The following is a 16,393-nucleotide window of genomic DNA, read 5'->3' as shown; positions in this document are numbered from 1 at the left end:
AGATTTTTGTTAAATTTTTGTTCAAACAGATTCAAACAATTAAAGATACAATGGATTTGCACTGTAAAATGCGGATTCAAGACATGCAACTTGCAAGCAAGAATCAAGAGTATTTTTCAGGTACTTACTTGGAGTTTACAGTCTTTGCCTCTTTTGATTTGGTCTTTGCCTCTTTGGAGTTTACGGTCTCTAAACTCTAAATTGAAATATGATTGCTTTTAAGTTTCTTTTTATTGTATGATTTAGATGGAATTATATAGTGGGGTGAAGTGAAAAACAAAAAAGATTGGAACTTTGAGAATGTTGCTTGAATTGTCCTTTATTTGCTGTATTTTTTTTCGGGTATGTTTTTCTTTATGAGGGAGGTATTAAGTTCAAAATGTTCCATGCACCATTTGTTATTTGCAATCCTCCTTACCTTTGATTTCTTAATTTTTACTGTTACCTCAAGCTCCAAAGTTACACCAGGGAATCATTAAGCAAGGTTTAGGTTAACAGATGCCTGGTGCTGGACCCTCTACTTCTACTTCTACTTCTACCTCCAGCTCAACAAAGGTAGTCCTTAGAGTTTCTTCCTTTCGCATTCCATTTTCACTTTTCTTTTCCCTGCTTTTGACCCTATCATGTCTCTGTGGCTTACATTCTCAAGTGCTGCTTAATTTATCATTGAGGCTTGCACGAGGCTTTGTAAAGGGTAAAGGTCACATAGTTATCATTTTTGTGTATGTTTTTCCTTGATTGACTTTAAAATTTGTCTATAGATTCAGTGAAACAACATTTAATGTTAGATCGATTGTTGATTTATTAAGGTTAATTTAGGGGACATGCAGTTATGCTTCCAAGCAACATTGGAAGTACATGTAAGTTTATAAGAGCCATTATTGACATTGCTATCCTTACTTGTTTCTATTTCATATATATTGGATTTGATCAGTTTCACAAACCTCAAAATCATGTTGTAGTAGTAAACTATAATCTGAAATGAGTGCTTTATGCGCTTCCTGCCCAATTTATTTACACTTGGAGAATAGCGACCCTATTATTTCCCATCTTTTTTTGTTCATCGAATTTTCAATTAGTTATTGCCTAATTTTAATTTACAATAGATGAGCTTTGCAAATTTATGATAACCCATTACTCCTTTGTAAATTCTAGGAAGCATTTATTCTTCGTGCGAATTTTCCTCCAAAGGCATACTATTTTCACTTAGCATTTTTATCAATGTTGTTTCTGTTGTTAATTAATAGAGCACCATATCCTTGGCTATGGGGTTTTGCTTGGTAGTTATGCAGCTAATTATTGAAAGTTGAAACTCATGCCTATTTTATGAATGCTTACATGCATGGCAAGCTATTGTTAGCCTTTCTTTCTATTATGTTTGTTGCTTTGTATTAGCATTCTCTATGCTACTTGCCCTGCAAAGTTCCAAGTTTACATTTTTATTAAAGATGGCAATCGGGTATTTGGAAATGTTAATTATCCGATCTTTGGCAATTTTGCCAAGCAAAATTAAGCTAATTTTATGGTTCTATCTTTAATTAATGCAGGACTGAGCAATGCTTCCTTTACAGGTCAGTTTCCTATTTCTTTGTCATGGATGGATGTATTTATTGGAATATGAGACTAAGGAACTTAATACAAAGAAATTTTACATTTGATTTTCTATACCTTTTAGATCACCTCTAATTTTAAGATTGATTGCAAATGACTAATATTGTGAAATAACACTTACATAAGATAAAGTAGTAACTCTGGCTTTGGTATGCAGGATGAACTGCTTTGGTTGGAATTGCTTGATAATTAATGTTGTGGTATTTTTTTATCCTAGAGTAATTTTGATGTGAATGTAACATTAAATGTAATAACCCTCTGTATTGCATTAACAAAAACCACTGCCTTCATCTAGCAACTGATTTCATTTCAGGGTGATATTGGTGATTTTGGGTTTTATTTATGTTTTATGGCATATTCAAAGTCTGCAGTTAAGTTTACAGTGAGCCAGTTGACTGCATTTCTTTTTTCATTTTTTACAACTTTGTTCTGACCAACAATTTGTTTGTTATATGTATGTTTTATTTTATTTTAATAGTTAATTGTATGTCACTAATGCTTAATTGTTATAATTGTTTACATAAATGTTGTTTTTACTTGAGGCTAAGAAGTTAGCATCACAATATCAAAAGGAAGCAGACAAATGCAATTCGGGTATGGAGACGTGCGAAGAAGTAAGGGAGAATGTAACGCCCCCACGCCCGAGACCATCACCGGAGTCGAGCTTGAGGGGTTACCGAACATAATTTATCAATTTAAGAATTTCAAATCATTTGTTTCTACATTCACAGCTTTCTAGCTACTCGTGTCACAGTTACAAGAAAAATCATATCTCGAGTTAAAAAACTCGAAATCAAGATCCGTAAATTTTACCTGAATCTAGACTCATATATCTATTTACTAATTTTTTTCTAGAATTTTTTTATTGGGCCAATTAGTACAGTTTATTAATTAAAGTATCCCCTGTTTCAGGGTTCGACTGCTCTGACCTCTGTGTATTGTGAATCAGATATATCTCTATAAAAAATTTAAATGACTATGAGGTTTGTTTCTACTAAAACTAGACTCAATAAGGAATATTTACATATAAATAAAAACTACTAATTATTTTATTAAAATTTATTATGAATTTTTAAAGTTAGAACAGGGGATCTAGAAATCACTCTGGCCCTATTTCGCAAAAGTTTAAATATCTCATAAAATATAATTTACATTCCTGTTTTGTTCAATCCATATGAAAATAGACTCATTAAGCTTAAATTTATAACTTACTCATCATTTAGTTCTATTTATACTAGTTTTAGTGATTTTTCAAATTCATGTCATTGCTGTAGCAATATTCTATTTTAAGGCAAGTTTCATCTTTCCATAAATTTTTATAAACTAGATAACCTGTTAAAATTCCATGATATCAAACATGACCTAAATTAGCCATCACCATGACTTATCAATATCAAACATTTTCTCAACCAAACATGGCCATATCATAAAATTATTTACACAAAATAGGTATATTGCTATACATGCCATACTTAAGTAGTTGTACAAGCCATTTACCAAGATAAAAGTCCTTTGGATAGCGTGATCGAACTTTCGACCTATCCCGATTCCTGAGCCGGCTTGTTCAAAACTACAGTGAATAAAAAGGAAGGAGTAAGCATAAATGCTTAGTAAGCTCATATGTAAATAATAAGTAACATAACAATACAAATATACCAAGCAACTTTAGCATGGTACCACCAAAACATATATCACGTCTTTAAACATCATTCATCATCTTACCACCTTATCGTTGTTGTATCTATTTTCAACCCGAGGGTTAAGAACATACCTGTCCAAAGTGTCCATTTCACAACACTTACCCAAAACGTCACTTATATCTTAAGTGCTCTTCCATTAAACTAGAAATTTCACCCGTTGAACACATCGGAATATAACTCGGATACATGGATAATTTGCACATAAGTGCCACATATGTAATCAAGAAATCATGTAACCCTCCCCTAAGTGAACTCGGAATCAACTCAACGAGCTCGGGCGTTCGCATCCATAAATGAACTCGGACTCAACTCAACGAGTTCGGATGCCTAGTTACATCTCACGAACTCGGACTCAACTCAACGAGTTCGGATGCTCAACCATCCTAGTGACATGTCACTTGTATCCTAATCTATTCCTAAGGTTCAAACGGGCTTTTTTCCTCGATCTCACATTGCCGTCTTCCATGGAATATCGGAACCGATACTCGGTAGCAATTCATATTTATCAAGTAGTAAACATAATTTGCATATTACTCAACATTAACCACAAAGCATAATATTTCACGATTAAAAAACAGCATATCATATAATTAACATTAATAACTTAAAAATAACATTTATGCTACATTATTTACACATGAACTTACCTTGGTACCAAAATATAAAGATTTTGCAATTTAGTCCACAATCTTTTCTTTTCCTCGATCACGACTTGAATCTCGTTTTTCTTGATCTATAATACCAAATTAATCTTATTTAATACATACATTTATCAAAACAGCATTTAATACGAACTTTAAAAAAATTACACTTTTGCCCCTAGGCTCGGGAATTAAACTTTATTCCTTATTCTTATGTTTTATAACATGCTGATCACTTTTCCCTTCTATGGCAACATCAAATTCTCTCTCTAACATATACTTGTGACTATTAGGTATTTTTGCCGATTAAGCCCTTTTACTTGTTTTCACTAAAAACCGAGTAGCACAAGTTGTCTAACATAATTTAAAACCCCATATTCTATCATAAAACATCAAAATACACAAATTTCACCTATGGGTATTTTTCCAAATATAAAACCTAGGTTGAATTATTGCTAGCATAAGCTTAATCGAGCTTCTAGGATTCCAAAAACGTAAAGAACATTAAAAACGGGGCGTGGAATCACTTACTATGGAGCTTGGAAGCTTGAAACAAACCCTAGCTATGGAGAACCCTTGAAATTTCGGCCTAATGAAGAAGATGGACAAAAATTGGCTTTTAATTTTGTTTTTAATTCATTTTAATAACTAAATGACCAAAATACCCTTACTACTAAACTTTCCAAAAATTCCTTCCATGTCCTAATTTTGTCCATGAACTTAAAATTGGTCAAATTGCTATGTAAGACCTCCTCATTAATATTCCAAAACAATTTCATACTAAAAACTTCTAGAATGCAAGTTTTGCAACTTATTCGATTTAGTCCCTACTTTCAATTTAAGCACTTTAGGCATAGAATTTCATCACAAAATTTTCACACAATCATGCAATCATATCATAAACATCAAAATCATTGTAAAATAATTATTTTTATCTTGGATTTGTGGTCACGAAACCACTATTCCGATTAAGCCCTAATTTAGGATATTACAACTCTCCCCCCCTTTTAAGGATTTTCGTCCTCAAAAATCTTACCGGTAAACAGGTGTGGGTATTGGTTTCTCATAGTTTCTTCAGGTTCCCATGTAGTCTCTTCTACCCCATGCTTTTGCCACAACACTTTTACAAGTGCAACACTTTTATTTCTTAGTTGTTTGACTTCTCAAGCTAAAATCTTAATCGGTTCTTCTTCATAAGTCATATTCGGTCGCAGTTCAATTTCTGTCGGTGAAATTATATGTGAAGGATCCGAACGATACCGACGTAACATAGATACGTGAAACACATCATGAATCTTCTCTAATTCGGGTGGTAACGCTAGCTGATATGTTACCGGTCCAACTTTTTCAATTATTTCATACGGTCCAATAAAACGCGGACTTAACTTGCCCTTTCGTCCAAATCTAAGGACTTTCTTCCATGGAGACACTTTCAAAAATACCTTATCACCAACTTGAAACTCCATTTCCTTTCGTTTCAAATCCGCATAAGATTTCTGTCTATCTGAAGCAGCTTTCAAACAATCTCGAATCACTTTCACCTTTTCTTCGGTTTCTTTTATTAAATCAACTCCATAAATCTGATTTTCCTTGAGTTCAGTCCAATACAATGGCGTCCGACATTTACGACCATATAATGCTTCATAAGGTGCCATCTTCAAACTTGTCTGATAACTATTATTATAAGCAAATTCTACCAACGGTAAATACTTTTCCCAACTACCTTGAAATTCCAATACACAACATCTGAGCATGTCTTCAAGAATCTGAATTACTCTCTCTGATTGTCCATCAGTTTGTGGATGAAAGGCAGTGCTGAAATTTAACTTTGTACCTAATGCTTCTTGCAACTTTTGCCAAAACCGTGAGGTAAACCTCGGATCTCTATCCGAAATGATTGACAAAGGTATCCCATGAAGTCTAAAAATCTCTCGGATATACAATTCAGCCAACTTATTAAGAGAATAATCTGTACGTACCGGAATAAAATGAGCCGATTTAGTCAGTCTGTCAACTATTGCCCAGATGGCATTTTTCTTCCCTGGAGTTAACGGCAACCCTGATATAAAATCCATAGTAATCCGATCCCATTTCCATTCAGGAACCATAATAGGCTGGAGTAATCCCGAAGGTACTTGGTGTTCAGCTTTCACTTGTTGGCAAACTAAGCACTTTGATACAAACTCGGAAATATCTCTTTTCATTCCACTCCACCAGTACATTTTCTTCAAGTCATTATACATCTTCGTACTGCCCGGATGAACCGCTAAACAACCATTATGTGCTTCATGCAAAATCTTTTGAATCAACTCATCATTTTTCGGTACACAAATCCGATTTTTAAACATCAAACAACCATCAGAACCGATTCTGAAATCTGATCCCGTATCAGCTTCACACTGTTTTCTTTTGGCTAGCAAATCTTGATCATTTTTTTGAGCTTCAGAAATCTCTTGTAAAAACATCGGTCTTGCTCTTAACTCTGCTAGAATCGAACCGTCATCTGAAATTTTCAACTGAGTGTTCATAACTCTCAAAGCAAACAACAACTTTCTGCTTAAAGCATCAGCAACCACATTCGCTTTTCTTGGATGATAATCGATAACAAGCTCGTAATCTTTCAATAACTCCAACCATCTTCGCTGTCTCAAATTCAAGTCTTTTTGTGACATCAAGTGTTTAAGACTTTTGTGATCGGTATATACTCGACACTTTTCACCATACAAATAATGTCGCCAAATCTTCAAAGCAAATACCACCGCAGCCAATTCCAAATCGTGAGTAGGATAATTCTTCTCATGAGGTTTTAACTGTCTCGAAGCATAAGCCACCACTTTTCCTTCTTGCATGAGTACACACCCCAAACCATTTAGAGAAGCATCACTATACACCACAAATTCTTTACCTGATTCGAGTTGTATCAACACTGGTGCTTTAGTTAATAACTTTTTCAATTCTTCAAAACTCTGTTGACATTCTTCCGTCCATTCAAATTTAACATCCTTTCGGAGTAGTCTAGTCATAGGAGCAGCAATTATAGAAAATCCATTTACGAACCGCCGATAATACCCAGCTAGCCCCAAGAAACTTCTAACTTCAGTTACGTTTTCGGTGGTTTCCAATCAACAATGGCTGAAATTTTACTAGGATCAACCCGTATACCATCACTTGAAACAATATGACCCAAAAATCCAACTTCCCGGAGCCAAAATTCACTTTTACTAAACTTAGCATACAGCTGCTTATCTCTCAAAGTTTGCAAAACTATCCTCAAATGCTCAGCATGCTCTGTCTCATCTTTTGAATAAATTAAAATATCATCTATAAACACCACAACAAATCTTGTTCTAAAAGCAGTTTTAGGCACATCTGACTCTTTTACTCGCAGCTGATAATACCCAGATCTCAAGTCAATCTTTGAAAACCATGTCGCTCCTTTTAGCTGATCAAACAAATCATCAATTCTCGGCAACGGATACTTGTTTTTGATTGTCACCTTGTTTAACTGCCGATAATCAACACATAATCTCATAGAACCATCCTTGTTTTTCACAAATAACACAGGAGCACCCCGAGGTGAAAAACTCGGTCTCACAAAGCCTTTATCAGTCAACTCTTGCAACTGTGACTTTAATTCTTTCAACTCTGTTGGTGCCATTCTATATGGAGCAATCGAGATCGGAGCTGTTCCCGGTATTAAATCAATACCAAATTCTACTTCCCTGACTGGAGGCAAACCCAGCAATTTTTCTGGAAATACGTCCGCAAATTCACACACAACCGGCACTGATTCAACTTTCTTTTCAACTTCTTGTATTAATTACATACGCCAAATAAGCTTCATAACCCTTTCTCAAATATCTCTGAGCCAACATCGAAGAAATCATACTAGATAATGCCTCTGATTTGTCTGGCTCAACCCGCAGAATTTCACCACTTTCACACTTTAATTCTATAACCTTTTCTTTGCAATTTATTATAGCATCATGCAATGTCAACCAATCCATACCCAAAATAACATCAAATTCATCAAACGGCAACAACATCAAGTCGGCCGGAAAGTAATGACCCCGAATCATTAAAGGGCATTTCTTGCTTACTTTATCAACTATCACGCATTTGCCTAACGGGTTCGACACTCTAATCATAAATTCTGTGTTCTCAACAGGTATATTCATACTAGACACTAGTTTAATGCATACGTATGAATGAGTAGAACCAGGATCAATCAAAGCAATAACATTAATATCATAAAGAGAAAATGTACCGGTAATCACATCGGGTGAGGAAGCATCTTCACGCGCTTTAATAGCATAAGTTCTAGCCGGAGCTCTTCCCTCAGATCTAACTGCTGCATCTCTAGCTACATTCTTACTGCTTGTTTCACTTCTAGCTTTTCTCCGATACCTTCCCCTCGAGATTGCACCACTAGCTTTTACACTCTGAAATTTTTCTTTCTCAGCTCTCTCTGGGCAGTCTCTAATAAAATGATCCGGAGAACCACATCGAAAACATTCATGCGCTCTGCACGGACCAAAATTATTTCTACCACACCGCCGGCACTCGGGTTTAACAAATCTCGAGTTCCCTACACTGGATGCAGAAGTATTCTGAGATTTAGGACCCACATTCTGCTTCTTAAAATTTCCATATGATTGCCCAACTGAAACTTGGGAACGAGGATTCATATTTCTTGACTTTCCGGGTTGCTGTGAAGGTGCCTTACTCATTGGCCTTTTCTTCCAATTTCGTGTCTCAGCCTCTACCTTCCTCTTCTCTTTAAGTAGTTCTTCAGCCTTACAAGCTCGATCAACTAGGACTACCATTTCTTTCAGTTCAAGGATCCCGACAAATACTTTAATGTCTTCGTTGAGCCCGTCTTCAAATCGTCGGCACATCTTGGCTTCTGTAGGAACATATTCCCTGGCATACTTACTCAATCGAACAAACTCTCTTTCATATTCTGAGACTGTCATATTATCTTGCTTCAGCTCAAGAAACTCTTTACATTTCTGATCAATAAATCTTTCACTAATATATTTCTTCCGAAACACTTCTTGAAAGAATTCCCAGGTTACCCTCTCTTTCGGTACCACCGAAATCAAAGTCTTCCACCAATTATAGGTTGAATCTCTCAACAAAGATGTAGCACATTTCAAACATTCTTCAGGTGTACAAGATAATTCATCAAATACCCGGATAGAATTTTCAAGCCAGAACTCTGCTTTCTCTACATCATCATCAATATTTGCTCTAAATTCTTCAGCCCCTTGTTTACGAATTCTATAAACGGGGGTTCTGTGAAATTTTATCATATCCACTCCTTGAGGCATTGGAGGCATAGGTTGAGGAATTGAGGGAGGTGGGGGAGGTCGTACATTTGGGTTCGTACGAACGAACTCAGTGTACCATGCACTCATCATTTGGAGAAAGGCTTCCCGATCCCTTTCTCCTCCTCCCTGACCAACAGTAGGAGGTGGGTTTTCAGTCGGCGCTGCCCCTTCAGCCGGAGCTGGCGCATTACTCTCTACTTCATCTGCCACAGCTGGATCGGGATCCATTTACTATATAAAAATCATTTAAAAAGGTCAGAAGTTGTCACACTATCACAATTCATACATATGGCATGTATAGCAAAATCTGTACATACAACACGTAGTCCGAGAACCGACTAAACTTGCTCTGATACCACTAAATGTAACGACCCCACGCCCAAGACCATCACCGGAGTCAAGCTTGAGGGGTTACCGAACATAATTTATCAATTTAAGAACTTCAAATCATTTGTTTCTACATTCACAGCTTTCTAGCTACTCATGTCACAGTTACAAGAAAAATCATATCTCGAGTTACGAAACTCGAAATCAAGATCCGTAAATTTTACCTGAATCTAGACTCATATATCTATTTACTAAATTTTTTCTAGAATTTTTTTATTGGGCCAATTAGTACAGTTTATTAATTAAAGTATCCCCTGTTTCAGGGTTCGACTGCTCTGACCTCTGTGTATTGCGAATCAGATATATCTCTATAAAAATTTAAATGACTATGAGGTTTGTTTCTACTAAAACTAGACTCAATAAGGAATATTTACATATAAATAAAAACTACTAATTATTTTATTAAAATTTATTATGAATTTTTAAAGTTAGAACAGGGGATCTAGAAATCACTCTGGCCCTATTTCGCAAAAGTTTAAATATCTCATAAAATATAATTTACATTCCTGTTTTGTTCAATCCATATGAAAATAGACTCATTAAGCTTAAATTTATAACTTACTCATCATTTAGTTCTATTTATACTATTTTTAGTGATTTTTCAAATTCATGTCATTGCTGCAGCAATATTCTATTTTAAGGCAAGTTTCATCTTTCCATAAATTTTTATGAACTAGATAACCTGTTAAACTTCCATGATATCAAACATGACCTAAATTAGCCATCACCATGACTTATCAATATCAAACATTTTCTCAACCAAACATGGCCATATCATAAAATTATTTACACAAAATAGGTATATTGCTATACATGCCATACTTAAGTAGTTGTACAAGCCATTTACCAAGATAAAAGTCCTTTGGATAGCGTGATCGAACTTTTGACCTACCCCGATTCCTGAGCCGGCTTGTTCAAAACTACAGTGAATAAAAAGGAAGGAGTAAGCATAAATGCTTACTAAATTCATATGTAAATAATAAGTAACATAACAATACAAATATACCAAGCAACTTTAGCATGGTACCACCAAAACATATATCACGTCTTTAAACATCATTCATCATCTTACCACCTTATCGTTGTTGTATCTATTTTCAACCCGAGGGTTAAGAACATACCTGTCCAAAGTGTCCATTTCACAACACTTACCCAAAACGTCACTTATATCTTAAGTGCTCTTCCATTAAACTAGAAATTTCACCCGTTGAACACATCGGAATATAACTCGGATACATGGATAATTTGCACATAAGTGCCACATATGTAATCAAGAAATCATGTAACCCTCCCCTAAGTGAACTCGGACTCAACTCAACGAGCTCGGGCGTTCGCATCCATAAATGAACTCGGACTCAACTCAACGAGTTCGGATGCCTAGTTACATCTCACGAACTCGGACTCAACTCAACGAGTTCGGACATTTGCATCTATAAGTGAACTCAGACTCAACTCAACGAGTTCGGACGCTCAACCATCCTAGTGACATGTCACTTGTATCCTAATCTATTCCTAAGGTTCAAACGGACTTTTTTCCTCGATCTCACATTGCCGTCTTCCATGGAATATCAGAACCGATACTCGGTAGCAATTCATATTTATCAAGTAGTAAACATAATTTGCATATTACTCAACATTAACCACAAAGCATAATATTTCACGATTAAAAATCAGCATATCATATAATTAATATTAATAACTTAAAAATAACATTTATGCTACATTATTTACACATGAACTTACCTTGGTACCAAAATATAAAGATTTTGCAATTTAGTCCACAATCTTTTCTTTTCCTCGATCACGACTTGAATCTCGTTTTTCTTGATCTATAATACCAAATTAATCTTATTTAATACATACATTTATCAAAACAGCATTTAATACGAACTTTAAAAAAATTACACTTTTGCCCCTAAACTTTTGCATAATTACACTTTTGCCCCTAGGCTCGGGAATTAAACTTTATTCCTTATTCTTATGTTTTATAACATGCTGATCACTTTTCCCTTCTATGGCAACACCAAATTCTCTCTCTAACATATCTTGTGACTCTTAGGTATTTTTGCCGATTAAGCCCTTTTACTCGTTTTCACTAAAAACCGAGTAGCACAAGTTGTCTAACATAATTTAAAACCCCATATTCTATCATAAAACATCAAAATACACAAATTTCACCTATGGGTATTTTTCCAAATATAAACCCTATGTTGAATTATTGCTAGCATAAGCTTAATCGAGCTTTCGGGATTCCAAAAACGTAAAGAACATTAAAAACGGGGCTTGGAATCACTTACTATGGAGCTTGGAAGCTTGAAACAAACCCTAGCTATGGAGAACCCTTGAAATTTCGGCCTAATGAAGAAGATGGACAAAAATTGGCTTTTAATTTTGTTTTTAATTCATTTTAATAACTAAATGACCAAAATACCCTTACTACTAAACTTTCCAAAAATTCCTTCCATGTCCTAATTTTGTCCATGAACTTAAAATTGGTCAAATTGCTATTTAAGACCTCCTCATTAATATTCCAAAACAATTTCATACTAAAAACTTCTAGAATGCAAGTTTTGCAACTTATTCGATTTAGTCCCTACTTTCAATTTAAGCATTTTAGGCATAGAATTTCATCACGAAATTTTCACACAATCATGCAATCATATCATAAACATCAAACTCATTGTAAAATAATTATTTCTATCTCGAATTTGTGGTCACGAAACCACTATTCCAATTAAGCCCTAATTCAGGATATTACAGAGAAGGCTGAAGAAGCACTGTCGGCTCAAATGAAATTAACAGCAATGTGCGAAATAAGAGCTCGTCAGAAAGGGTGGAGAGAAAAGGTCGCCAAATCTAATGCACAGACACAAGGTAACCTCTAGTTTGTCTAAACCATCCACCATGGCCTGATAGGAAGAAAATTAGTAGAAAATGTATTTCTTCCCTTCTTTCTTTTCCACTATTCAGTGCTCTGCAACATTGTAGTAAACATTATATTTGATAATTTAGGGTACGATATATAAGAAAAACAATTAAAATACAACATGATATAAACATCTAAATGTGTCAAAGGGATATACTGATTACCATATCTAGCAAAATATTATTTATTTCTAGCATAAACTAATTCACTCCAAAACTACTCTTTATTGTAATTTCTCATCAATAACTCATGCTTCATTCTAACTATCATTTTATTTCTTTATGGATTTTCACTAGCGTTGATGATGCAAATTAATCATTATTCATTCCAATATATTTGAAGAAAGGAACATTTGTTCAGATAAAATATAGTATATATTCTCTGCTCCTATCTAATTTATCATCAATTTGCCTTCTCAACGACTGTTATTTTACCAGAATCCCCACTGATTGAATCATACCTTTGAAACATGCGAGCTATAATTTACTATGTAAGCTGATGGAGTTACCTTAATATAGTTCTTTTATGTTTTGACTAGTGGAAATGGAACAGGAAAAACCAACTACACTAGATTGCGGTCCAAGAACAATTTGCAGAAGGCACATAATGGTTGGCTCCTACCTCTACAAACGCAGGTGGGAGGCATTGTAGCAGCGAATAAGAATGATATTGATCAACATGTAGTTGACACTGTATGTGCTCTGAATCAGAATTCAGGTGTGAGTTTCGGATATTTTATGTGTAAAAAAGTATTAGAGTGCCTTATGTTTGTATGTTAGTTAAGCAGATTATAGTTAGAACCTGCAGTAGGATCAACTAATTAGTTGATCAAAAACTACACCCAATTTTGTAATAGTCTACTTGCATATTTGCATATATTTAATAATAATCTCATGTCAACTAATTATTCTATTTTTTTATTTAATTGTTTTGTTTTCAACATTTTATTTTTATTTGAGTTGAAAGAAGAAAAACATGAATTGTAATTTTGACTTAGAAAAGAGAATATTCATTAGCAGCTTAAATAATCAATGTTGATATTTCACATGGGAATAGATATTCAAATCTTATATTTTAAGTGGTTATGATTTAAGTCCTTATTTCATTTAAGTAACTTCATTATAATATCTTATTTTATTGATATTTTTATATTTAATCTAATTTTTATTATTTATTTTAGTTTTGATTCTAAATTTTTATTTTTATTTTAATATTTAAGATAACTTGAGTTCTAACTTTTGGATTTTAATTGTGTTATTAATTTATTATTTTAAATTCTAAATTTAAATTCATTAATTTTTTTTATTTAGTTTTAAATTTAAAATTTTAATAGAAAATTTAATTTGATAATGAATTTTAATAGAAAATTTTTATATTTATATCTTGGATATTATTCTTCTCAATATTTTGTTAATGAATTTTAAATTTTTTATATTTTTCATGACCTTTATAATAATTTATAATTTTCTTTTTTTTTTGAATTTCATGACATTTAGCGGCGTTTGTGGGAAAAGCGTCGCTAAAGGTCATAATCTTTAGTGGCGTTTTTTTAAATAAACGCTGCAAACTTTAGCGGTGTTATCTATAGCGGCATTTTTTGCGGTACTTGTAAAATCGCCGGAAACAGTTTTAGCGGCGCTTAAAGGCCTAAAAAAATGCCGCTAAAAGTCAGTTTTGCTGTAGTGATACGAATGTGTCGATCCAGGATCAATTAAAGAAATAACATTAGTGTCGTAAAGAGAAAATGTACCGGTGATAACATCAGGCGACGATGCTTCTTCACGAGCGCGAATAACATAAGCTCTGGCTGGTGCTCAAGCTTTGGATCTCACAGTCGAATCCCTAGTCACACCTCTACCACTGGACACATTCCCGTATTTATCGATGGTCTCCCTCTCGCAGTCGTATTACTCAATCTTGCATTCTAAAATTTATCTTTCTCATATAACTCTGGGCAATCTTGGGACACACGGCTGTGCACTTGACCGTGTGTCACATACGGCTGAGACACACGCCCGTGTCTCTGCCTGTATGGACAAAAATAGGCTATTTACCAAGCTAATTTGCCACCAAAATATGAATATACCTACGCAACCCAAATGGCACCAAACATAGCATCAATAGACATATAATTAAATTCCAAACCAAGCATGATTAATACCATTTCCAACACCAATCCATACAAAACATAAATACCACATATAGCCAACTAAATTCATACCAATCTTTGACTTCTCAAATCACAAAAATGACCATTAAAAAATATGCATTATTTGGCCTAATTTCACAAACATACCTATGTCCACAAATCATCAATTTACCATTCATAGTACCTAATATCATCAATCATCACATAACCATCAACTAACTCAATTCGCAAGACATAACTATTCTTATATGTACATTATTCAAACATACCAAACAAAACAAAAATAAGCCATCACGCATGGTTATATATACATGCCAAAACATAAACATTTATAATGCCAAATCATATGGCCAATATCATTACCAAAACATAACCGAAATGACTCAAAGTCCCTATACATGCCATATGACTCAAAACATAGTTTCAAAAGTACCAAAGTGATAGTGGATAGTGTGATGTAATCTTCGACGATCCTTGAGTTCGAGCTAGCTTTGAAATCACTATAAAACATGAAAAAGCAACAAAGTAAGTAATATAGCTTAGTAAGATCTATGTTAACAGTAAGCAACTATCTCCATTCATTAATCATTCAAATAATAGAAAATGATATACAACAATTCTATTAAATCTCAAAAATATCAAATGATCATTCACATAACTTACCAAAGACTTATCTATTCAATAGTTTCAAAACTCAATTCATTACCATACGTACTTGTACCATCTTGTACCAACCTCATACTCAACCACATATTTCATTTACCCATTGAACCATTTGAAATAGAAGTCAGATACTCAAAGATCTCACATGATAAGTACCTATACCATGGCCTGAAGAAAAATTAAGGTAACTTATCCAAAATTCTGATATTATGACACGAAGACAAATCAGTCGATATGCATGGCCCGAAGCCAAATTAGTTTATCTTGCACACAAAGTGCTAAATCATGGCCCAAAACCAACTCAAGATATCCCTAATGACATGTCACTAGCATCCTAAACCATTCCTAAGGTTCAACCGGGATTCCAGCTGTCGAATCTTTGTCGAATCATTTCTGAACTTGTCTGTAATCACATAATCACAATTCATGCTATATCCAAGCACATAAAATACATTTGAAATGAAGTTATAACAACGAACTTACCTCGGATATTAAAATGGCAAATCGAGTTGATTAGTCGATAACTTTATCTTTTCCCTAATCCAAATTTGTATTTCTCTTATCTTGATCTAAATATAATCAAAATTAACTTATTAACCATCTCTCTATTCAATTTAGTCCAAAACACACTTTAAAACACTTTACACTTTTGCCCCTAATATTTCACATTTTTCACAATTTAGTCCTTATTTCATAAAATCTCAAATTAGTAAAATTCATAATGATCCTATGCTAGCCGAATTACCATAATGCCCCTAACAGCCCATATTTTTCATTTATTACACAATTTAACCAGAAACTTTACACATTTCATAATTTAATCCTTATTTTGCATTTTTACTAAAAATCACTTAACAAAACTTGTATATTTCATAATAAATATTCATAATATATCATCAAACATAAAAAATCATCCATATTCATCAATTGAAAACTTTCAAAATCTTTAATGGTTTTACAAAATAGTCCCTGGGCTAGTTAGT

The 16,393-nt window shown here is 33.9% G+C and overlaps 1 protein-coding gene across 1 annotated transcript; it reads left to right on the top strand.

Annotated features, from left to right (window-relative positions):
* The first annotated feature begins 1,503 nt into the window (after window positions 1-1,503).
* On the top strand, window positions 1,504-13,510 carry LOC107919947 (uncharacterized). Its single transcript, XM_016849400.2, has 4 exons — window positions 1,504-1,571; window positions 2,154-2,237; window positions 12,438-12,546; window positions 13,151-13,510. The coding sequence occupies exons 1-4, from the start codon at window positions 1,557-1,559 to the stop codon at window positions 13,375-13,377; spliced, it is 435 nt and encodes a 144-aa protein (XP_016704889.2). The 5' UTR covers window positions 1,504-1,556; the 3' UTR covers window positions 13,378-13,510.
* The last annotated feature ends 2,883 nt before the right edge of the window (window positions 13,511-16,393 follow it).

This window comes from Gossypium hirsutum, chromosome A12, assembly GCF_007990345.1.
Source record: "Gossypium hirsutum isolate 1008001.06 chromosome A12, Gossypium_hirsutum_v2.1, whole genome shotgun sequence".
Taxonomy (NCBI): domain Eukaryota; kingdom Viridiplantae; phylum Streptophyta; class Magnoliopsida; order Malvales; family Malvaceae; genus Gossypium; species Gossypium hirsutum.
This window is presented reverse-complemented; position numbering and strand designations above follow the sequence as displayed.